The sequence below is a fragment of the Mastigoproctus giganteus genome, chromosome 9 (assembly GCF_048544385.1).
Source record: "Mastigoproctus giganteus isolate SK-2022 chromosome 9, ASM4854438v1, whole genome shotgun sequence".
Classification (NCBI taxonomy): Eukaryota; Metazoa; Arthropoda; class Arachnida; order Uropygi; family Thelyphonidae; genus Mastigoproctus; species Mastigoproctus giganteus.
This window is the reverse complement of record NC_143583.1, coordinates 193,439,820-193,466,452: the sequence shown is the minus strand read 5'-3', so window position 1 is coordinate 193,466,452 and position 26,633 is coordinate 193,439,820. Positions and strand designations below refer to the sequence as shown.

General features: G+C 39.1%; 1 protein-coding gene across 1 annotated transcript; it reads left to right on the top strand.

The window, feature by feature from the left end:
- The first annotated feature begins 697 nt into the window (after positions 1 to 697).
- On the top strand, positions 698 to 26,381 carry LOC150080988 (U20-hexatoxin-Hi1a-like). The gene is made up of 5 exons (XM_090380877.1): positions 698 to 799; positions 5,884 to 5,931; positions 16,412 to 16,445; positions 21,130 to 21,357; positions 26,230 to 26,381. Exons 1-5 carry the CDS (start codon positions 698 to 700, stop codon positions 26,379 to 26,381), a joined length of 564 nt encoding a protein of 187 aa, XP_090237003.1.
- The last annotated feature ends 252 nt before the right edge of the window (positions 26,382 to 26,633 follow it).

Genomic DNA, 26,633 nt, shown 5'->3' with positions numbered 1-26,633 from the left:
AGCCATAGTGTGGAAAAACGCCAAAAGCCTATAAAAGTTCCTCACGTCATTGATAGGTTTCAAACTCAGACCTTTTACAGCCAGTGTACGAAGGACGGTGATTCCAACCACCGTGCTACACGAGAGGACAAGACAGGGCATTGAATCGGTTCAACCCAACAGGAGGAAACATTACTAACAAATAAGAAAAGGAATTCTAGATTAAGGAAAGAAGTAGGAGAAACAGATTTCAAAAATGTTTTTCCTTTAAGACAGAAAAGAATCCTGGAGAACATTATGATAACAGTTGTCGATCAGTTCGGTGGTTTTGCTTTGAGATATTTGAGCAGGATGATGAGACTGTCTTCGCTATTGATTTCCTTTATATGGATTATTATAGAACTTTTCTTCTGTACTGAAAATCTTGTATGGATTGTTGAGAATCTTTGTCTATTTCCTGAGTGTACACGAACATCTAGTATGGGAAAAAAAGTCTTAGTTTTCTCAAATGTGCTACTTCATGTGGAAAAGGTTTGGCTCAAAATGATAAAGAGAAATTCTCCGGTGGTAAATACATTGTATGCCAGAATAATGGAGTGTTATGGTTCCTGAGATCATTTTGATGGCGATTTTAATGAGAGAGAGAGAGAGAGAGAGAGAGAGAGAGAGAGAGAGAGAGGAATTAGTTATGAAGTATGTTTAGGCCGTTTATGCTTGAATGGTACCCAGCGAAGAGGCTAGTAATCCTTTGGGAAAGAATTGCCTGATGCTGTTTATGGGGGCAGTAAATACCCATATTATAGCTGCACAGAGCACAATGGTAATGATACAAACACAGACTTGCTTCGCATTTATGCTCTTTCGCGAATAGTGCTTTGTTCAGCAGTGCTTTTAATTATAATTATTGAATTTATTATATTAACCGGTTATTTTATTTATTTATTTTTTTTATGAAAACCCCAAACACGAGAGGTATTAGAACTTATAGTACTTAGTACCGTGCATGGGTTGGAGGTTGAGAAAACGAAAGAAGATATTTGTTGACATTAGACTTGAACTTCTGTAATTTTGAGTAAATACGTATGAAGGAAGGTTGTTTCAGAAAATGGGAGTTGATGAATAAACGAGGAAGATGAAAAGTTGGTTCTGTGAGTTTGAAGTTGGACAGTAAATGGATATTGGTTGGTGGCGGCACGTGTTCCGACTGTTTTGAAAGAGAGAGAGGGGGGGGGGAATTATAGAAGCCAATTCAAAAGAACAGGCCCATGGAAGTATCTGTACAAAGAGCATGCAGCAGACACAGTACGTCTATGAGATAGAGAGTGGAGAGACTGTTAGAGCTGATTCATAAATTAGCCTAACTGCGAAAGAAAAAACAACGTTTTTCAGATGCAGAGGAAGCAATATTTGTAATGTGCTTGTGCCAAGAGAGATTAGAAGTCAGGGTAATCACAAAAAGAGATATATCATCTTGCCTAGAAATCGAAGTGTTACCAAAGATAAGCATAGCAGCAGAAGAATCCTTTTTGTGAGATATAAGACAGGAGTGAGTTTTAGAAGGATTGAAATCAACTAAGTTGTCTTTGCCCCACTGGAGATCGGAATTTAAGGAATTGGTAGGGGATATTCCAGAAATTGAAGCTGATTAAACAGAGCGAATTTTCTCAAACTGGAAAGTGGAATGCAATGTGCTATCATCAGCAAAACTATGGATAGAATTTCCGGTCAATGAAAGAAGGTCATTAATATACAAGAGGAAAAGAGTGGGGGAAAGAACTAAACCTTGGGGGATAACAGCATTAGTGGAGAAGTTAGAAGACAGAGAGCCATCTACCATCACCCTCAGTGAGCGGTCAGACAGAAAACTGGATAACCAATTACAAAAACAGTATGCAACCATAAGATGGAAGCTTGTTTAGAAGACCTTTAGGCCAAACACGATCGAAAGCCTTTGAGATGTCAAGAGCAACTGCTTGTGTTTCACCGAACGTTTCCATTGAATTTGTCCATAAATGGGTAACATAAGCCAAAATATCACCAGTAAATCGACACTGACGGAATCTATACTGGCGATCGTTGATCAGACGGAAGGTTTCTAGGTAATTTAAGAGTTGGCGGTTAATTGATTTCTCCATTACTTTAGAAAGAGTTGAAGTAATTGCTATGGGACGATAATTGGATGGGAGGGGATTCTGTCAGAAAAAGTACATGGGATTTGGCAGACTGGAAGTGGAAATGGACATCATTGAGATTAGAACTGAGACCACGAATATTTGTGAAATGAACTAGGAAGTTTGGGAGGTTTAGATCTCTTCGCAGATCAGTTTGACAATTCATGGTGTATTCAATAGTAAGAAAAAGTTGGGGCGGCACATGCTGTATGAAATAATGAAATTTTTGGATATGGCGTGCACGTGGTAAGAATATATCCAGATCCTTGACATAGCGTGGCCTCGGCAATGCCCCCTCCCCCGCATACACATTTCTCGGACTCTCTCCAGTCACTGTCTGGTAGAATAGAGGTCGCAAGATTAGACTCTAGCAGATCCAGAAGCCTCCTAGAGTTACCAACAAGTTCGGTCCGGTGCACTAACTAGCGGACACCGTTTTAGAGCACCCTAAAAATGTAAAGAAGTTTGGATCTCGCCATGGTGATCATCATAACCTCAAAAGACATCAATCATACTGCATGATGGAAGAGATGGGGAAGGGTTGACCGGAACTTAGCTCTGGAGACTAAACATGGGTTCCACCGCTTCAAGCCTCCAATAAGCAAATTGGTCGTATTGTACCGGTTAATGAGAGTCATATACCACCTAGTAAACTGGTATTCATATTGATACTTTAATATTAATACTGTAAATTATTAAGTAAATCTTGTAAATTGAATAAAATTTCATACTGCACTTAGCCTCCCTGGTCCTTGTTTTAAGCTCTTGAACTGTTTTATTTGAGGTAGGGGAGGTCACCACCAACTTTTCTAAGATAAATTTATAAATTTCATTTGCAATTGTGCAAGTAAACTTATCAAATGGTTTGTAAGACGATTGCTGTTACCTAATAATACATAGTCTTTTCAAACAAAAAAAGCATACTTTGTACTTTATTACTAATATTGTACTTTGTCATTTGTAATTATCAATTACTACCATCTGTTCTCTTCGAGTTGCATATTGAAGATATCGAATTAAATACCTCAAGATATGATCATAAAATATCTCAAGTGTGTCAAGAAGTCCAATACAAGGAGAATGTTTTTTTTCTGGCGCATTTGCTGAGCGTGAATAATCTGCATATGCCACATTCTCAGGTAGCCCGATAATTATATCAACATGATAAATTTTTAAGCAACAGGTTCACACGTTCACCACCCACTTAACTGTGTTATAAAATAGAAGGAAGGCATACACTCTTTTTCCTTCGTGTCTGGTAAGTAAGACGGTGTAGTAGTTTAGTGATTACTGTACTTAGACTATAATATTTTGAGGGTTTGAAATATCTAAATGATAAAATCGAGGTGCTTGTTAAGAACTCTAAATGTTTGCCTAGAAACATTTAGAGGGTCGAGTCCATAGGAGAGGCAAAGAGGCGCCTGAGAACCATTTTTGAAAGGTACCTGGTGTTTACTATTTAATTATAAATTATATATTATAAGACAGTGGTTTTCAACCTTTTTTATTAACAATGGCACCCCTAAGTCATTTATTTTATTTTGGGGCGCACCTACTCAATTTTCTGCCTGTTAGATCCGATTCTCTCTCTGTATATATATATAATATTAAAAAATATATACAGGTTATAAGTAAACATCAATTATAGATTACCATAAAATTAAAAAGATACACCTTTTTATAATGAAATAAACATATAATTTAAAAATAATAATAATAAGTTAAGTAAATTAAACCAAAATTACATTGCACCACTCGAATGTTGTTGCGGCACCCCGGTTGAAAACCACTGTTATAAGAAGTACAAAACTGACACCTCACATATATATATAAAAGGGACACCATCTCTTACCTCTCCTCAGGCGAAAAAATGTCTTTTCTCGGCTTTGCATAGAAGACTGAAAATCTGGTAGAGCGAATTTCGATCAGATTTCCTCCCTAAAGGATTTAAAAAATTTTGGGTCCTTTCCTTTGTCTGATTGAAATCGTAGGTCATGTCAAGTTCAGTGGTCCTGGTTACCGCTAGAGACCAAGAAGATTAAGATTAGACAGACAAAAAACATACTTTAATCTCTGCATATTAGATAAGCAAGTGTTTACGCAATAAATAAAAGATGTCTGAAATCTGAGAAATTTAAATGTCACCTTGGGAGTCCAAGCAGATGGAAATCATCATCATCATATTCTTTATTTTCTGCATCATTCACTGCTTGATATTATTTTATAAAAGTCTGAAACGTCGTTCTTAATGATGAATTGACCTCGTGAAACAGAAGCTATAAAAATCTACGCTCTTCTAATGGCATTGTTCAACAAGGATTTTGAAAATTAAAAGGAAATTTGTCCTTCAACCACGGTTTGTGAGTAGTTTTCATTTTATTTATTTATTTAGTCAGTTAGCTATTATTATTTGTTTCCTTTCATTTTCGGGCCTTCGTGGGTAGCACATGTGGTAGAACCGCCATCCTCCCCGCGTGGAAAAGAAATGAGCACGAGTTCCGTCGATAACGTGAGGAAATTTTATGTGCCTTTTATACCAAGTGGTTGAATTAATCGATCTCAGCTGATGGTAGATGATGTTTTCTCCAGCAAAACGGAAAAATCGACCACAGAACACACAGATAGTATATAAAGAGCAATATGGCCTTAGTCATGGATGCTCCTAAACTCCTATAATAATTACTTCAACTTTCGGTACTCTAGAATCCCTTACAAAAAGGTGTTATTATGTCTTTCCTCATCTGAGGTAAAAAAAAAAAAAAATCGTATTAGGCCACTCGTGAATTGCTAATCTATCCATGTCTATTATGTCCGTAAATTGAGCGTGTTCTTAGTCGGTTTGCCTCTATTGCTGGACGAAAATACCTTGCTATCCTTGTCTGATTAAGTCACCCACTGAGTGAAAAAAGCTCATGAAAGTTCCTTGGGTCCTTGACGGGAGTCGAACCAATGCCTTTTCCATGCGGTGTGGAGAAGAAGGTGATTATAACCACTGTGCCACCTCCAAAGACCTTATCTGGGATAAAAAAAATTCAGACTGCGTTATATTTTTCTCTGAAAACATGATTTAGTTCTTGTAATAATGGAAAAGGATTACACCACTCTGAATGGTTGTCAACGTTTGTAAACTAATATCTGCTTTTAACTCAGTTTTTATGCTGATTTCAGAAATGTTTTCGTTTTTTTCTATCACATACGATTTTTCATAAATCACTTATTTTGATGTCATGACTTGTATTAAGTTAGGAGTAAATGGCGAGAATTTGTAAACTAAATCTTCGCATTTAGCAGTTACCTCCAATAATTTGTTTCTTAACCTTGACAGCTCCATACAGCAGAGTTTATCAGTGTGAGCTAAGTTTATTATTGAGGTTATTGTACCAAATTTGTGCTCAAAAGTGAGCAAAATGTCTTTATGCAAGTGTTTGAACAATCCGAACTTATTTTGTTATATTTGTGGAAGTTATGTAGTCCTCAAGCAAAGAAAAGATATTACAGAATTTGTAAAAAATATGTACAGTACTTATTTTGGAGTTAAGCTCGGTCACCACAATAAACAATGGGCTCTACGCATCCAGATCTTCGACCATTGAAACGTTTATAATTCCATTTACAAATTTGGGTTCGACATTTATTCTTTATTGAGTTTTCATAATCAGTTTTGCTAATTCCTTAGTATTAAACTTACATCTGATTTATTTTTCTAATTGTTATTATTATTTTTTTTCCTCAGGAAGATATTACAAATTCTTGCACCACCATGAAGTTTGTTCTCCTCTCCGTAAGTAATAGTCAGCATTTAAAATTGTACATAAATGTTCATCTTTGCTGTTTCTCAAACCTAGTCCATGATGCTTTCATCATCATCTACTCTTTTTGAGAAACGATACGGCATTCTGTTTATCAACAATTAAATATTGCATATTACCAATTTTTATTATTATTATTTTTTTTTTTTTTGAAGAACACATGATGAGAGTTGAAGACGCTAATGTACGTGTGTGGGTGTGAACACATTTAATGACACTAAACAAACAATGCTTATAATAAACAATGTAAATCCAACACAGTTGTATATACATTGAGTAAGTGTCTTGGCATGGAGTCGTACGTGTCGAAAAGCCCCTTGCGGTATTCCCCATCAAATTTCTTGCACCTGGTCTCGCAGAACGTTCGTGGTTTGTGCTGACTGCGGGTAGCTCTGTAGATGGCGTCCAATTATGGCCCATAAGTGCTCCATGAGGAGAAAACAGCGCTCTGGCTGCCCAAAATCGCCCACACCACGAAGGCACTCTGAGGAAACCCCTGCGGTATGTGTTTGGGCCTTTTCTTGCTGAAAATGGTATCAGGAACCCCAGTAAGAAAGGGGAAAGCGTTCCAGAATCTCGGAGACTTAGTAGCGAGCAGTTAGATTGCTGTTGACGAACACCAACGACGATCGACTATCAAAACTGATCTCTCCCCACAACACAACACCACCAGGGCGTGCAGTGTGGCTTCACAACGACTCTAGGATCATTGCGTTCACCAAGTCGTCGCTACATGTGAATGCATTGTAGCTCAAGCAAAAGTGGGATTCATCGCTAAGACCACTTGACGCCTTTCTGTATTACAGGTGGCCCGTGCGCTGCACCATTCTAGATGCTGTGAACATTGGGAACATGGGCAAAGGCCAAAAGTAATCAACGTAATGCTAGGTATGCACGCGGCCCCCTCTACCATTTACCGTACAATGTGCAATGGTTCTACGGGTTTTTGGGTTAATAGTCAGCTGATATCACAGCTCGTTGAATGGTAGTCAGCGTGGCTGTAGATGCAATGTAAACCTGTCGATGGAGAAGACGATCCACACATTCTACGAGCAGTTATATCTTCCTGCAGCTATTGTTGCCAACTTCTATTCACTGCGGTATTGTGACTGCAGACACGTTCGGAAAGGAAGCGACCATCCAGTCTCCCGATGGCCGATAATCCGCCTTCTGTCCAAGTCGCCGAGTTGCTGATATCGGTGTCGAACATGGTCCCAGTTTTCCGATAATTTCTTCTGGGCCACAATTTAAATGGAGTGTATTTTAAAGTAACTAAATAACATTTCCCATATATCCCTCTGAATGCTCATTGAACTTGAATAACTGAAAGACAAAACAAGCTTTTGACCTGATTCCTTTTGCAATATAATTTGTTTAGCAATAAAAACTGATGGGTAAAAAACCCAAAAACTTTTCCGACCGATGGTCAAACCCCGAGAATTGATTTAGCTCCCGCTGAAACTATACTGGTGCACAAAATTAGCAAAACAAAACGTTTTCATGAATATTTTATTGTGGACAGTGTCGCTGAAGGCGAATATTAGAATTAGGAGACGCATATGATGCACGAAAATCAGCTTATGCAGCAACACCAAAAAAAAAAAACAAAAAAAAAAAAACACTCCCATTTCACCCCTCCATTCGTTCCAAATACCTGTCCAGCTGAGCCTTAAATTTATTTAGGCTATCAACTTCCACAACAAGGGATGGAAGTCTGTTCCACCAACCAACTATCCGCAGGCTTAATGCAAATTTCCGCACATTTATCCTAAATCTGTCTTTCCTCAATTTGAATTTATGCCCTCTCAGGTGATTATTCTGAGCAAGAGGAAGAATCCCATCGGCATTGAGCACGCTCAAACCATTCAAGGCTTTATATATCTCTCTCAGATCACCTCGCCGGTGCCTAGTCGCCAGACACTGTAATTTGAAAAACTTTAGCCTTTCTTCGTAAGGGCAACCCTTTGTTCCATTCACTAATCTTGTTGCTCATCTCTGTACTCGTTCCAGCAGCTCAACATCCTTCTTGAAATGAGGCCTCCTGACCGGTATACAGTACTCAAGGTGTGGCCTGACCATTGCCTTATACAAGGGAATAATCACCTCCTTATCCTTTCTAGAAAAATTCCTGTATATCATTTACAAGACACCCTGAGCTACCATTGCAGCTCGTCTGCACTCCTCAGAGAACTTCATATCTGCCTGCACAATACAGTATAGTACCACAGTTTATACGTTGCTCTGGGGTCACTGTTTCCCATATGTAGTACTTTACATTTGTCAATGTTAAACTACATTTGACAGCTCTAAGCCCATCTGCTCAACCTTTCCAGATCCTGTTGCAGCTGCATAGCGTCAGTAGTGTCCTTAACACCCCTGCCAACCTTTGTATTGTCTGCAAACTTGGACATTAAGCTTAATATACCATCATCAATATCATTTATAAATACAGAAAACAACAATGGACCCAACACTGAACCCTGAGGGACTCCAATAATAACATTAGTAGACGATGAGCAGTGTCCATTGATTACCACTCTCTGTCTTCTCTCCCTCAACCATCCCTTTATCCATATCAGCAATTTTCCCCCAGTGCCACACTGCTCCAATTTGTGCAGCAGCCTTCCATGTGCAACAGTATCAAAAGCCTTTCTAAGATCCAAATATATAATATCAAAGTTATTCTTTGCATCCAGTTCCTTTGTGACTACATCATCGTATCCAATAAAATTGGTCAGACAAGACTTTCCCTTAACAAACCCATGCTGTGTCCGAGCTATAACTGAAGTCTTGTCTAGATGATCACGCAGTGATTCTTTAACCAGTGCCCCCATTAGTTTTCCTGGACCAAGTTAAACTCACAGGTCTATAATTACTTGTGTCAGCCTTCGATTCTCCTTTGTCAATTGGAGTCACATTTGCACATCTCTAGTCTATGTGTACCTCCCCTGTGTCCAAAGAAGCTCTCATAATTATGGCTAAGGATTCGCTTACTTTCTTTGTGGCCTCCTTTAATATAACTGGATAGATTCCATCCACCCCAGGTGCCTTTTTTATGTTTATCCTCAACAATTTCTCCTCCAATTTCCCCTCAGTTATTACAAAATCTTCCAGCTCACTGCCAGAGTTTACTTCACCTCTGGCATTCCCCTTCCTGAATAACTCCTGTGTGAATGTAGATGCAAAATACTCGTTTAGTTTGTTAGCCACCTGAGCAGGATCCTCAACTGTTGAACCATCAATACCAGTGGACCAATCTGATTCATTCTTTTCCTTCTAGAGTTTACATAGGTAAAGGACTCTTTCCTGTTTTTCTTTGCATCCTTTGCCAAGGATTTCTCATAATCTGCCTTTTCCTGCCTAATCTCCTTTGTAACTTGCTTACAGACTAGTTTATATCTATCATAGGCTTCCCTGTCACCCATTAAATTATATGTATCCCATGTAGTTCATCTGACATCCATTGATACCTAAACCTTGAACAATATTTCTTAGTTGATATGTAAAACCTAGTAGCTTCCAAAATAAGTTCTTAGAATGCTTCCCATTTTGAATTTGCTGTTGGTAACATCATAAGTTGGTCCCACTGTATAGAATTTAAATACTGTCTCAGACGATCATAGTCACCTTTACGAAATCAAAAATCTTTCCCTTTAACCATGATGGTAGTTACCTCTTTGAGTAAATCCCACTGCCACCTAGTGGTTCCTTTATCTTCAGATTCTTAATGCATGAAGAATCACTACTGATAATCAGATCAAGAGTATTACTCCCTCTATTTGCCTCCCGAACATGCTGATGTAGAAAACAATCATCCAATAAATCCACAAAAGTCTTGTTAGTGTATGATGACCAAGCCACAAATTCCAATCAATATCTGGGAAATTGAAATCCCCCATTATAAGACTCTCTGATTTACTGGCCCACTTTATTTCCCTGTACAGTTTCTTATTATACTCATCAGAGTCATTACGCCTATAGCACACTCCTACTCTCAATTTTGATCTCCCAATGCTTATGTCACACCAAACTGACTCAACACTGCACTGTCCAGCGATGTCGACTGGCCTCACTTCCTTGGATTTTATGTGTTTCTTAACTAATAGCATAACCCATCCTCCCTTTCTGTACATATTGTACTCCCCAAATTCCAGTTCTGCATTCCTATATCTGTGTGACACCACGTCTTTGATATCCCAACAATATCCGCCTTTGATGCTTTGAGCAATACCTCAAATTCATCAAATTTATTTATCAAGCTCCTAGCATTGGTGTACACACAAGTATACATGCACCTGTTCCTATTCTTAGCTACCCTAACATAACCCATTTGTTTTCTTGTATCGCAATGACTCCCAGCCGTCTCTGAAATATCCTGCATCTTGTTTTCCAGGTTGCTGCTCATTCCAATAGAAGCAGTCTAAGGATCACTTTCACCTCTGCTAGTGGGTACTGTTAATCTATTAGTCCTTGTATCTCCCGAATCTAGCAGTTTTCCGACCCAACACTGCCTCGATAGCATCAGCAAATATTCTCGCACCCTTTCTATTTAAGAGTATCCCATCCCTGTAGAAGCAGTCTCTTCTGTTAACAAACAGACCAGGCTGAAAAATATTCTAACCATTGAACCTTGCACTATCTTTTGAGGGCCGAATTGATCGACAAGGCTCTGATCATATACTCCCTCCTATCGTGTCTGGGCAGAATTGCAGACACTTTCAAATTCGACCCTAATTCATGGCTTTTTTTCAATAGTGACCTGTACTAGTTAAGTTATTCTGCCGGTCTCCTACTCTTAATAAGATTAGTGGGCAACGTGTACAACTATATCACCTTTTCTGCCCTTAAAAGATGATATCCGCTCTACAACGTCATCAACCTTTGCCCCTGGCAGACATACCCTGGTCCTGTTCCACTTATCCTTTTTACAAAGCATGTTCCCCGTTTCCCTGTCAATAGTCACCAATAACTACTAGTTCCTGTGGGACCAGCGTATTCTGCATTGGGGTTGCCGCTGTGTTGCGTGATGACCAAGTGCAAGCTCTTGCATTGATGTGGGTAGCTGAGAGCTTGATGGGCCCCTCAAATTAGATCCTCCGAGGGCATTCACCGTCTTTCAAGCTCCCGTATAGGCCCATAACAACACTGAGTTGTCGCCTGATTTCCTTACATCGCACACACATAAAAAGACATCCCCCAAAGCAATATCATGTCCAGTCCCGATTGCTTCACAAACGTCATGCAAGCTGTGCATTTTAAAAGGCTGTGATTCTGAGGGCAACTGTCACCCTCAGTCCTCCCCTAAGCCACAGAACTCCCATTAGCCTGTGCCTTTTGCTTTGCTGCTCTGGTCTGAGTCATGATTTCGATTTAATTTCAATAAAATTTCAATTTCAGTACAAAATTATAACCCTAACCTTGTATCCCAACACAGTTATAACGGTATATATATTTTTCAGTATCGAGAATTATCTACGAGTTCCGTTTATACAACTTCTGTATCAAGTTATGTATAAATTAATTATGTTACGTTTGTAATCTAATTTGTTATATGTATTTAGTTAAAAAGTACAATTTAATTTACAATGAAGTTTAACAAGATTAATAGATTTTACTGATTAATTGACAATACTATACTATACTAATGCCATCTAGTTCGTGATATAATGTACGTATAACTATGGCGACAAGTTACGAACGGTAAACGGACACTTAAGTATTAATTTACTTCCAAATCTCGCTGTGTCAATTCAGAATAAACTAAGGATCCTGACTAGGTCTATAAACTACTTATAGAAAATAATTTAATATAACAATTGGTCAATGAAGCGGCTAAAAAAACTTCTCGTTCAGCGGAGCTGCAACTTGTAACACATGGATTTGATACCCTCACCCATACTAAGTAATACTTACAAAATCTCTATCTAAGTTAAACTTTAAACTAAGTATCGTAACTAGGAATATAAAGCTACTCTAGAAAATAAGTTAATATGCCAATTTAAGCTAATAAAACAGAAAAAACTTCTCTATTCCAGGAGCAGTAAAAACTTCGCCTGCATTCGTTCTCTACTACATCTCTATATTTGAGATAATAGGTATCCTGGCATAGAAATTCAGAGTATTCAATAGAAATCGATCTACTACCTTATAGAACACCAAAATATGCAAATTATTCATGGCTATAAAAACATGGGTTACAACCACGTCACTTCATTCCCATTTTTTGGCTTGCTCAGTGGGTAAGCCACATCTCCAATATTCATGATGGCAAGTCATCGTCGTTTAGATGATTCTTTAAGATGCTGGGAAATTGGCCAAGGTTGCCCGAGGGCTAAGTTGACCACAGCAGACAGCTATCTGGTTCTAAGAGCAAGACAGAACCCTAGTAATGTCATCCACTGTCTCTTGAAGTTACTGCGACCACAGGTGAAAACATTTCAAACCAGACTGTGTTGAGAAGGCTTAATTCAAGTGGACTCTACACAAAGGAGCCAATGGTTTGTATCCCATTAACCTCAAACCATGCAGAGCTTGCTGAAACTAGTGCCATGAACATGTGACTTGTAGCCCTGACAAATGGGGGTACATTTCTATTCTCTGATGATTCCCGTTTTAGCCTACAGATTCTAGATGTTATTTTGCAGACGAGGTACCATCTCACCAACATCAGACAAAGGGACACTTACAGTAAAGGTGTTCTCGTGTGGGGCAGAATAATGATCCACACCCGCACCCGTCTTCATGTTTTAGATAGGGGTAACGTAACAACGCAGAGGTACCGAGAACAGATCCTCGAACCCGATGTGCGACTTTTTAGTTGTGGTTGGTCCAGATTTTCTTTTCACGCACGACGCCACTACACATAGAGCTCAAGTGGTGGAGGAATATCTTGAAACTGAAGATATCCGACTGCAGTGGCCAACACGATCGCCAGACTTAAATCGATCGAATATGTGTAAGACGCCCTTGGGCTTCACATTGCATGCAGACAACAAACTCCTCAGTAATTTGGTGAGCTTAGGTCTTTAGTAGAAGAAGAATGGAACTTGTGACACAGAATGCTGATGGGATTCTTCCTCTAGCTCAGAATAATCACCTGAGAGGGCATAAATTCAAATTGAGGAAAGACAGATGTAGGATAGACGTGCGGAAATTTGCCTTTAGCCAGCGGGTGGTTGGTTGGTGGAATAGACTTCCATGCCTTGTCGTGGAACTTGATAGCCTAAATAAGTTTAAGGCTCAGCTGGACAGGTATTTTGAACGAACAGAGGGGTGAAGTGGATGTGGGTTTTTTTTTTTTTGGCTGATGCTGCATAAGCTTGCTTTCTTGCATCAAATGCCTCTACTAATGCTAATCTTATAGACACCCTTATATCGTGCATGGTTCACTGCTGTCAGGCCTGTTTAGCCTTTGGAATGGATCATATGCCATGGAAACAAATTTTCGAGCATCTTGTATCGACTTCTGCAATGTGATCTTTTGGGTAATTCTTATACAACCCCTATGCACATAGAAAAAATTTTCACAACAAACGTTTTATGCTGTTTACAACGCTGATGAGAGTCTTGTAGTAATAATTGTCACTCCTGTACAAGAGCAATCCTTAATGAATGGAGGTTTTCTCAGAGGGATTCGAAGTGCTCCATTTCGTTTCCATAAATTATCTCAGAAATGTTCAATCAGGTTCGAAGCAGAGAAGGATTTATCACCTGATGTATTGGCATCCCAAAATCATCCCAACATCACATCTGGTATGGGCTTGGCACACTCAGGATCCTAAGCTGGATATCATTATACTTCTCTTTCTTGGTGATTCCTCTCTCTCTCTCTCTCTCTCTCAGGGTGACAGGGGAATTTTTTTTTTTTTTTTTTTTTTTTTTTTTTTTGGCTGGTGCAGCATTAGCCTCAGGCTTGCATGCACCATATGGCTAATATTAATAATATCCCAGATGTACATGGCCAAAATCCAAAAAGAAATAGTATATTTCTTTTGGAATTTTGAAGAAAGTTCAAGAGAGAGAAAGTGAATAGAGTAGGATACAAACCTGAAACCACATCCATAAGTGAGAGAGGATATTTTACAGTTACTATTCCACCAACCGGAAAACAGATTTCAATAGCTGGCAGCATGATCGCAAACTATAATTATGACAGAATTTGGCCTTTTTGCAATGAGTTGTCGCATAGCATACGGATCTTCCTTCTTTAGGGCTCTAATCATGTATCTGAATGTGTTATAGAGTTTCCTTATGCGCCAGCTGCAGGATGACAATTATGGTGACCTTATTTTCCAATATGACAGAAATCCACCACATTACCACAAAGAAGTTTGTAGATACCTGAACACAATGTTTTTCAGGGCAGTGAACTGGAAGAGGAGGACCGAGTTTGTGGTCTCCGCGATCCCCAGATCTCATTTCTTTTGATTTATTCTGAGGATTCGTTAAAGATAATTAAAGATATCATCTGTCATCTAGACGTGGTTTCATGTTGTATCACATACCCTATTATCACAATAATGTTTTAGTTCAGTAAAGGGAGTTTGTGGACAACCTCTACTTATCGGAACATTTGCGTAAGTCAATCAGAGCGAGCGCACGGTCACCAAAGCAATAAAGACTGTAAGAGTTAATATACTATGCTTCGAGAGGAAAAAAAAAAAAAACATATAAAAGTTCTTCCCACCTGAATGGTATTCAAGCTTTCCATACCGTACGGAAGAATGATGTTCTTAAACACCCTGCAAACTGCGAGAGCATGTATTCTGCAACTCAATTTATACTCATTTTAGAAAGGATGTAGATTTGCTCGTGCGTGTACAGAGAAGGGCAACAAGATTCGTGAGGGGGCATGCAGGAATCCTCTTACCAAGAAAGGCTTAAGCAGATTGCAGTGGCTGGAGACTAGGCACCTGCACGGTGATCTGATTGAGGTGTATAAGGCCTTGAATGGGTTGAGCACGCCGAATTCTGATGGGATTCTTCCACTTTTTCAGATTACGAACCTAAAGGTAAAGTGCAGCCATTATCAACCCACTGCAGGATGGAAGCCTCCTCAACAATTCTCATGTTGAGGGAAATGGACCATAATCTGGCACGCTGGTCCAATGCGGGTTGGCAGATCGACCGTATTCAGCAGTCAGGGGCTTGAACCCCGGTCAACTCAAAGAGTGTATGCTACTGCACTCCCGCTCCTGACCACTCGGCTACGGAGACGTGGGCATAAATTCAAATTAAAAAAAGACAGAGGTAGAATAGATGTACGAAAATTTGCCTTTAGCCAGCGGGTGGTTAATTGCTGGAACAAACATCCATCTGTGGTTGTGGAAGTTGATAGCTTAAATAAATTTAAGGAGGAACTGGACAAACATTTAGAGAGAATTGTTTTGTAAATTTTTTTTTGGCTGATGCTGCATAAGCTCATACAGTTGCTTCCTTGCATCACATGCCACTACTACTACTAGTCATTCGCGAATACAAGTATACTTCTGCTACATCATTAGCATTAGCATTAGCATTAGTAGAGGCATATGATGCAAGAAAGCAAGCTTATTCAGCATCAGCCAAAAAAAAAAAAAAAAAAACCCTCTCCCATTTCACCCCTCCGTTCGTTCGAAATACCTGTCCAGTTGAGCTTTAAATTTGTTTAGGCTATCAACTTCAACAACAAGTGATGGAAGTCGGTTCCACCAACCAACCACCCGCTGGCCAAAGGCAAATTTCCGCACATCTATCCGACATCCGTCCTTCCTCAATTTGAATTTATGCCCTCTGAGGTGATTATTCTGAGAAAGATGAAGAATCCCATTGGCATTGAGCATGCTCAAACCATTCAAAGCCTTATACACCTCTATCAGATCACCTCGCCGGTGCCTAGTCTCCAGACTCTGTAATTTGCAAAACTTAAGCCTTTCTTCGTAAGAGCAACCCTTTGTTCCATTTACTAATCTTGTTGCCCTTCTCTGTACCCGTTCCAGCAGCTCTACATCCTTCTTGAATCATTAGTATATATATGTGCGAAGTGTCAATATTTCACACATTATGATCATGCCATTATCTTCGAATGCTTTTGATAACAGTGTACGTAATATAAGAGTTATTTACGATCCTTTCTCGCCTGGATTTAATTTCTGGTAAGATGTATGCAGATTCATAAAATGTACGCAGAAATTTAATCCAAGTATCCAGGTTATGAGCATGGTGGCATTTGTCAAAGTCGTGATAAATTTTAGAAATGGTAACTAGTTAAGTCACAATTGTTGATGTCAAAATTTAATGAAAAATCTAATCAAATTTAATGAAAAATCATTACTTCTTGCAATCCGTTCAGTCTCCCGAACCCAAGGTATACTTACTGTAAAGATTTATCATTACTTCATTCTAATCAAAATAATCAAATAAAATCAACCAGTCATTCAAATCAAATGAAAATTTTTATTTTTTTATTTACAGGCTGTTTTTGCTGTATTAGTTGCAGCGACCATAGGTAAGTACGAGTAATTTTAATTCACACGTTTCTGACTATTACTTCTCTCTCTCTGTATGTATATGTGCACACACAATGATCCATGAACTATACCTTTCTGACTATTACTTCTCTCTCTCTCTCTCTGTATGTATAGGTGGACACACACACACAATGATCCGTGAACTGTACCTAACTACTTAATACCGTATTAGACAACGGTTTGCACCAAAAACAGCCGCCATCCGCCTAATCATTGACTCCAGTAGATGTGTGAACGTCTGTAGGGATTTTCAGCCGCGCTGCTTGCAAGGCTTTCCAGTGTCGGAATAATAGATAACGATTGCATGTACATATACCTCACTCTCAATTCCGAAACATCCCACAAGTGTTCAATGATATCTTGACTGTGTTCCTCGAACCACTCGTACACAGTGGAAGCCCAATGACAAGGCGCATTATCAACTTCGAAGATCACGTTTCTGTCCGGGAAAAATTGCAACGTGGCAGGGCACACGTGGTCTCCTAAGGGCTGCCAATAGATCTTACCAGTGACGCATTGGCCCATACGCAACATGGGTCCTAATTCTTAGCAGCAAAACATGCCCCATATTAAGCAACCACTGCCACCTACCTGCATAGTGAACACCACAGATGATGATTCCACAGACTCGTCTTTGCATGCTTCACACACGAAACAGTCCGTTGGCATGTAACACATACTTGGACTCAAGCGACAATTTCCACTAGCCCTCATCGGTAGCACAGTTGGTAGGTTCACAGTCCTCCCGACACCAGGTGGAACGTACTTCTTGTCTGGGATAATGGATCCATTACCGGTGACACTGGCGACCTGAATGAAGCACTCTAGCTCACTTCACTTTTAATCACCATCCCTTGGGCAGGGGGGGGGCCGATTTTCTGTCCACTCGCCTGCCCTCTTTTCTGCTGGTGGGACTTCTTCGCACTGCCCAGTTTGTGGTTGTCTTCCCTATCATCCCCATGGTTCTACCTGTCCCCCCTCCTTCAGACTTTACCCATGCTCTAACTTTTCACATTTTTTTTTACTTTATTTGTTATTATTATTTTTGGGCCCTTGCCACTGAAATCTTCGAAAATTAGGTGTCAAGGCCTGCCAGAGCACTTAAGCGATTCCTCTAATGCCTGACTTGCCTCCTCGGGGATAAGTGTGGGCAACGGGGGGGGGACCACTAGGATCCAATGGCTAAATGGTCAGAAGAACAACATAAGACACTACACAACGCTAACACACACATTACACTTTTTAAACCTCTGGCCTTCACAGAGTTCCATGATACACAAAAATAGAGAATGCAAAGCAGAGATGGGGGAAACCCGTGGGGCCGTTAGACATCGAACACTTCATACTTTACGCCAGAGGGAAAAATAATGAGTTCGAGTTCTGCTGGACGAATTTTTATGGGCTTTTTCATAACGTGGCTGAGTTAGTCGGTCTCAGACGAAGGTAGCTTGGATTTTTATCTAGGAAATTCGGGTTTTTCATCCAGAAAATAGAAAATCGACCACAGAACACAAGCAATTAACACATAGTACATACGGAGCAATATAGCCATATTCGTTGATACTCCTAAAACCCTACATCGTTTTCAGTCCTCCGGTATCCAACAACCATGTTATTGATATCACTATTCTCCGTCAACCATGATTGATGGGGAGGAAAGGGTGTATGTTGATTTGTCTGCTTTGGAAACCCATACATCTGAGTGCATGGTGCATCGTCATTTGGGGTATTCTTCTTGCATTCCTCATATTGTATAGAGATGTCAACTGTTGCACAATGACGTGCCACTGAATTCGTACGTGTTACGCTCTTTGGTCACCAGAAACCTTGCGTAATATTTTAGAGTTCTATCGGCGGTAGGTGGTTTGACCATTCTTTGTACACGTCAACCAGTGAATAGTGAGCAAGCGACAAGACCTGCCATTTCTGATATATGTGAGCATCCAAGCACTATTAAAACCCTACGTTTTCAGTCCTCCGGTATCCAACAACCATGATATTGATATCACAGTATTCTCCGTCGACTATGATTGATGGTGAGGAAAGGGTGTATGTTGATGTCTGCTTTGGAAACCCATACGTCTGAGTGCATGGCGCATCATTTGGGGTATTCTTCTTGCATTCCCTATATTGTATAGAGATGTCAACTGTTGCACAATGACGTGCCACTGAATTCGTACAATGCGTTACGCTCTTTGGTCACCAGAAACCTTGCGTAATACTTTAGAGTTCTATCTGCAGTAGGTGGTTTGACCATTCTTTGTACACGTCAACCAGTGAATAGTGAGCAAGCGACAAGACCGACCTGCCGTTTCCGATATACGTGGGCATCCGACACACGAGCTCCCACAATCATGTCCTTTTGAAACTCCGTGATGTCTTTATTATATGCCATAACTACTACTTTGTCACTTAGACTTACAAGACCAGATGCAAAATACTACTCTAGCATACAAAGCTGTTTGGTTTACTATACTGCAAGCTATACGGCATAGTCCATTACGGATGGGGTGGTCACAATTCAGTGATCACTGAGTGTATATACTAATCAGAGTAAATATATATATATATATATATATATATACCCAGTGTATGTATATACATACATATATATATATATACACAAATTAGGAATGACAAATATAGGTATCAAAATGGTTTGCTGTGATCTGTACAATGAACACAGCAGCCCAAAGTCTATACTTTTAAGCTATTTTCTTCCTATTCTGCTTGTTCGACAGGAACATTGCCTCGTATCTTCTCCCATTTATCCCTTTTAAGCTAGTTTGATTTTACAAATCATTTTAAATTTCTTAGTATATATACAGGGTCCTTGGAAAAGGTGTCCGTGATTTTCGTTTTAATTATCTTCGGAAATATTTGATCGATGGCTGTGATCGCAGCAGCAAACAGCCTGGTAACTCACTGAGTTTTATTTGACACATCAACAATGACCTTGGCTGCGCCATATGCGCAGAATCTCCAACACGCACTGCCCCAGTCAGTGTCAGTCAGTAAGATGGTCAATGCCAGTTTCCTTAAAATGGTTAAACCAAAGTAATATCTTGTCTGTATGTCAGTATTGACTTTGCATTGTTGTGACAGATTTAATTTCAGCATACCAAAAAACACGCTGCACTTTCTGTTGCACAGTTGTCATCTTACTGACACTGAGGTGGTGCGCATAGGAGTCATTCTGTGCACTCAGTGCACAGAATGACTCCTATGAGCACCACCTTAGGTGTCAAATAAAACTTAGTGAGTTACCACAATGTTTGCTGCTACGATCACAGCAATAGGTCAAATTTTTCCGAAGTTAATTAAAAGGAAAATCACACACACCATTTTCGATGACTGTACTTATAAGCCAAAACATTGCGACCATTTAACTAATGTGTTGGGCCGCCTTTCATCATGATAAATGTTTGAACCTGGCACGGCATCGACTCGCGAGACCGCAGGTATCCTGGACCAACTGGATGTCCAGGAATTTGACAACGGGGTGAGACACTGGCAAATGCAGCATTCCACCGCATCCCACAAATGTTCAATGGGATTGATGTCGGCGAATTTGGCGGCCAGAGGTGCCCACGAAATGCTTATACCTGATCCTCAAACCATTCTTACATAACACGGGCCTTGTGGCACGAGACGTTTTCTTGCTGAGTGTAGTGCCATTTGGATAGTCACCATGTAGACCAAAACTTGGTAAGAAACAATGCCAGGTAGGCTCTGGCAGCGAGGGTGTGTTCAATGGGTATGAGTACTCATTGCATTGATATCCATGAAATCATCATCCAAACCATATCACCGCCGTTTTCAACTAATCCTGCTGTCTGGTTGCTGCTGCACATCATTGTACAATGTAATGAAAGAACTGGAACATTGTTTCATAACACCAGGCGACTCTTTTTCTTTTAGTCATTCAATGTACAGCAATGGTATTCCCGTGCACAGTGCAGGCGGAAGTGTCGATGACAGTCGGTCAACATGGGCATATGAGCAGGTCACTTACTGCATAGGTTTATTCAAAAAAGCATCCGGACATTGTGCCCGGAAACGTTTGATTCCTGGTTGTATTCTGCTGTTCAGGAATCATTAGTAGTCTGTTGTCCCGGAAAGAACGTTCCAACTGCCATTCATCTCGATTGTCAATCAGTGGTCGTCTCCCAGAGGGTGGCTGTATCCCTCTTTGGACCATTCGCGGCACACCTTCACTAGTTTCCCCCGAACAGTTGACAATGCCTGCGGTTTTTGAGATGCTGCCCCCTCCTTTGCGCCATAAATCATTCCTCGTTCAAACTGCGTCAGTTCCTTCCCTTTTCCCATTGCATGGGTTTCGTATTGACGAACTGATAATTACTATCCATGGCGCCACTATATATATTTCCTGGTCAGTGACATCAATTCTAAGTGTTGACATCTTACCTTTTATGCAATGGATTTAAAGGATGACAGTTTACCTTTGTAAATTGTCATCCTTATCCGTTTCACAGGGCAAGGTCTAACTGTACCATTTTAAACTGGCACGAGAAAAAAAAAATGGAAAGGTATTGAAATTGTCCAGCAAAAGTCGAGATTTAAATCCTATGCTTTCATATTCCACTTACAGACTGTTTCTATCGAATCAGTTAAAATAATTCTTTCCAATTCATTTTGCAGCTAAAACACGGTGTGAAGAAGAACGTGAAAGAGAAGAAAACAGTGCGGCTAATGATTTATTCAAGCTAATCCCTGAATGCGATGAGAATGGCGATTATAAAGAAAAGCAGTGTTATAAAAACAGCAAGTTCTGCCGCTGTTTTACCAAATCTGGAGAACACGCTTCCTGGCCATCTGTTATTCTTAAATCGTGCAAATGTTTAATTGAGAAACATGAAGCAACAAAAGGTAAGTTGAAGGAATTTGCAATAGAATTACCTCAGCAGTAGGTTAAAGATTTACATTATAACACCGCTAATTAGCAGATCAATAGATTACTTGCATTCTTTGATGGGGAAGGGGTGAAATTGAAAATATTTCCACGTCTAATGTGGATCACATCATTGTTCCCCAACCACACGATTCCACACCACCGAATCAAAAACAAGAGGAGACGGTGAAAACCGTTCGTCCATCTCACTAGCACTACAAGTAGGGTGAAATGACGCAATGTGACGTTACAATTTCTTTGATTCTGAACCACTGTTGATCAAATTTGTTCAGAGTGATGTGTCAATTGGTGTTTTAAGATGTGACACAATAACACATTTATACTAAACTCTGTTTCAGTCTAAGTTGACTGCACACTATGGCCATAGTTGCCGATGCACCTAATAAATTCCCAAACAAACAAACCTAAGTTGACATCACTAGTAAGGTAGAGTGTCTCCCAAACTACATATGGCAAAATGTATTAATACATATTGCTCCCATTAGTAGCATATCACATTATATTTTGTCAATATAAATATTAAAATGTTTTTAAAAATATATATTCAAAATGAATGTTAATATTATAAATATTACTTATATTATAAATACAAATTAATATTAGAAAACTATCAACACTTGTAATTTTTGATCAATACAAACCTAACTTCCAATTTATCTGCCTTTCTTAAAAATGTTTTTAATTTTATTAACAAGAATTTATGCACTCCATGGAATTGCTTGTCGAAGTTTTCTTTACAGTATACTCTCAATATTTCCGAATTTTATTTAGGAGAAACAGACTTTTCAGATTGAGATATTCACGGTGAACCTTCACACGTTTTTCCCATGTTTTAAAACTCTGCTCTCTCAGTCAAAAGAAAGACATCGTTCATAGGAGTAAAGTCATTTGTACACACAGACGGATATATTAAGAGAATAAAAAAGTTATGTTCATTGTGCCAGTTCTTCGATAAAAATATATACGTGTTCATAGAAAATTATAGAACTTTAAATGCTGTTAATGCCATTGTAACCAATTTTTGAATGTCGGAGTATTACATAGAAATAAATTGGCTGCAATAGCCTTTTCTTTGGTGTCAATTTAGGGGAACAGTGCAGCAAGTACAAGCAGGGGAGGGTGCCCCGAAGGTGAAAGGGATGCACTGTGCCCGTGAGGCAATGTTCAAGGGGCACCTGAAAATTGCATACACATATGAAGAAAATTTTAAAGGGGCAGGCCGACATACCCTAGGAATGCTACAGAATACAAGCATCCAGCCATTTATACCCTGAAGGTGACATCAAACACTTTAAATGAGAGGTACTGAAATACCACGTTCCAGTTCCCCTTAGGCAGTGTATAATCTACTTAGTACTTTATTGCTCGTGACATTTTGAGTGAAAAAATAAAATAAAAAACTACTGCACTCTCATTCATTCAGTGCTGTGTCAATATCCTGTTTAAAAAGGCTGATGTATCCCGAGCTGCAAAAAAGCGAGGCTACTAGGGGGCCTTTCCATTAGAAAAACCTGATATATTCAAACTTATCCCTGAATATGACTAGAATGGCAATTATAAAGAAAAACAGCACCATGAAAAGAAATTCTGCTTGGTCAACTCGTGAAGAACACACTTTCTGGCTGTCTGCTTTAATTTAAGTGACAACTGTCAAATTTAGATATCTCACAATTGTAGGATTTTTGGCCGATCAGCATCTCAAGCCATATTGCACCGTATATGTCTGTAAATTGAGTATGTTCTGTGGTCCATTTGCTGGTTGAAATACCCGAGTTTTCTAGAGAGAAAAACATGTCCCCTTTGCTTAAGATCACCTAATCCATCCACGTTGTGAAAACGATCCATATAAATGCCTTGTGTCATTGACAGGATTCGAACTAGTCTTTTTCGTTCGGTGTGGGGAGGAGGGTGATTATACCATGTTACCCATGAGGCTAAACAGTTGTGACTCTACGCAGTAGCAGAGTGGTATCGTCGCCGCCCTCCCCACACCGGGCGTAAAAGGCCCGGGTTCGAATCCCTTCGATGATGCAAGGAAATTTTATGAGCATTTTTCAGTTCGTGGCCGAGTTAGTCGGTCTCATGTGTAGATAGCAAATTTTTCCAACTTAGAATTTTGAAGTTTTCGTTTAGTAAAACAAGCAAATCGACCACAGAACACACTCAATTAACGAACATAAGACGCACAGCATGACATACGAATTTAAATATTCAGGTGGCCTAATATAATAGTTTGGTTTGGTTTTTGGTTAAAAACTAAATGATTTTCCTGGATTAATTCGCAAGCCAATTTTTCGACAGTAGATAACTCGTAATCTCAGGATGTTGCTGATTGCATTACTGATTTTGATGATTTCTTCCAGGCTGAACCGTGTATTTTCAGATCATCAACGTAGCTAATTAGGTCAGGTTTATTATTGACCAGGGGATGTAAGAATTGTATGACGGCGGAAAGAGAAGCCCAGAGTGTATGCCAGTTGGGGAACAACTGTAGTTAGTTTTGATGAATAGTGGTGGCAACATCACACAGCTTGAGGTTCATTCTTAAACAGTGCATGGAGAAAATGCAGTATTCCTTTTATCTGAAAGTGATCAGCTAATAGACTAACCAAGAAAAGAAACTTACAGTCAAATGTATATTCCAGTCCATATACATTACTGCACCTTCTGAATGGTTGTCAGAAACAGTTAATATAGTTTTAGTCACTAATACATTTGTGTTGGTGTATCGTGAGGCACAGAAGCCTTTTTTCTCTATAATTTTCAGAATGCTACAGGAGTCTGAAATGAGCCTGAAATGAAACTGGTGTTGGTTGGGCTTTTTTGACAGAATTTCATAATTATTCCACTGAGGTGGAAAGAAGCATTTGAAGCTGACATTATTCATGATGGCAAGGAGGGGGGAGTCAACGATATAATCTAGTCATTTGGGTAAATAATAATGAATAAAAGATGCCATCCAGTAATCATTTGCGGTTTAGTCCATTTAATCTAACGCGATACAGATATGCAACTAATTTAGGTTCTTATTTCTATAAAATGCAGCGTAGACGTTCCGAAGATTTAAGTAAAGGATGGCCATCGGAAGGAGTCCTAAACTTCGGTGATTAGAGCCTTCACCATGCCATGAATGTATCAACCTTAAAGTTAAGATGGCAGCAACAGATAAAAGTATCTCAAAGTCAAGTTCAAAGTCATCCAAGAATTAAAATATCCCAGGATAACCATGATCTAATTCTGTTAATAGCAAGTAATCACAGAAGGACAAATGGCGTCTATTTCAAACTCTCAGAATCCACAGTTAAAGGGGATAGTTTCAAGTAAAACAGTATAGAGAAAGCTTCAGAAAAGTGGCTGTATGAGAGACGGAGTTGGTTTGCATTCCCTTCATTTTTTTTCCAGAGATTTCGTTTGATTTGATGCAGGCAACACTGTCTTTAGAGCCAAGACCAATGTTCTGTTTACAAATGAATCAAAATGAGATGATATGTGTGTTGCGTCTTATAAAGAGTGACTCCCATCTCTTTGACATCAGGGAAATGGTTCACTATCAAGGCGGTGTATAATCTGCAGAGATACTGTGAAGAACTGAAGCACATTTCACTTGTCTGTGAGGGAGATACCTTGAATACCCCAAAAATATAGAAACATGATTCTTTAGCACCACGAGGCTTCTCAGAGGTGCCAAAGACCCTGAATTCATTTTCAGTAATAATGATTTTCCTCACAGAGGTCAGTTGATCTAGGAATTCCCCCAAAATGTGGATATTCTAACAACGTAATGGCCATCCAGATCTCTGGACCTGAATTCAACAGAGCATATCTGTAAAGCTTGGCAGGGAAAAACTGGGAAATGCACCACAATGTACGGTTTTCAGTTTGTGCCATTTTTATATTTTTAGTATAATTTATTTCAAAGCATTATTTGAAATATCAGTTATTTGAAAGGTCCATAAGGTAAGAGGATAATTTTAAGACATAAAGAGAGCGACGAATCTACTAGAAAAGAAAACAAACAACTAACAACAGTGAATAAAAACAGCATTGCTGGCAGCATGTCTGGAACCCGAGAAATGGATAAGAACCTCAAATGCATCAAGCACTGCAACTGGAAAACGAAACTCTTCTAAAACCGAACAGTAGAGTAGCAAAAGTACAAAAAAGCAATATTCTCAACACTCCCTCCTGTGCAGTATAACCATAAAAAATCAATCAAGTAAGCCTCCTAATCTGAGTCCCCTTGTAGTATAGTAGTTTCATCATGGATGCCAGAAGAAAAATTTCAATCTAGAACAGGGCTTGGAATAGAATGTGAAGCACCAAAACATCATTTAGTTTCGTCAACGCATCGATGTCATTTCCATACTCGATTATTAAAAATAAGATATTTTATTAATTAGTAGACTTCCAGTTCATAAATTTTTTAATTTTAATCCCTCATCTAAAACAAGACTTCTGAATGATCTGTTGAAAGATAAGGGAATGAAGTCAGAAATTCTAGCCAAATAGAATTAAGACATGAAGCCAATTCTCAAAAAACAAATATTAAACAATACGACTATTATTCAGTAACAACTACATGCGAGTTTTTCAACTCAACAAAATCTTAAAGAAGACCTACAGACCATTTGACATTAGTTCTTCCTGAATTAATGTCAAATCCAAGCTTTCACACAATAAAATTTCAGAGGTAATACTGGAACTTAAATTAATAGAAAAAGTATAATAAAATAGGCCCTTCGTAAGGTAGATTCGCTCATTTTTTTTATCATTGTGTGATTGGTTATAAGTTAGCAAAACAATAACAGTTATATTCTGATTTCTTTCAGATAACAGAATTGGCCAGTTCATACCCAGGTGTGAAGGTAATGGTGACTATTCAAAAAAACAGTGTCACGGTTCCACAGGCATGTGTTGGTGCTCTGACGAAGAAGGAAACAAAAAAACCGAGCCAAAAAGAGAAGATGTGAAATGTGATTAGCTCACGTTGTAATAAAATTTAAATAAATATTGATTCTGAAAATTATGAGCAAAAATTTTCTACTTCACAATGTCTAGAGACATTTTGTACTATATTTATGTGAATGCCTTGCAAACCACATTTTTCAAAAATAAAATTAAAACTTAAATTAAACAAACAAAAACATGGATCATGTTAGGGCTAAGAAGAGCAAAAAAACATGCACGTTCACTTCCATGTGAAGTAAACATGCACGTTCACTTCCATGTGAAG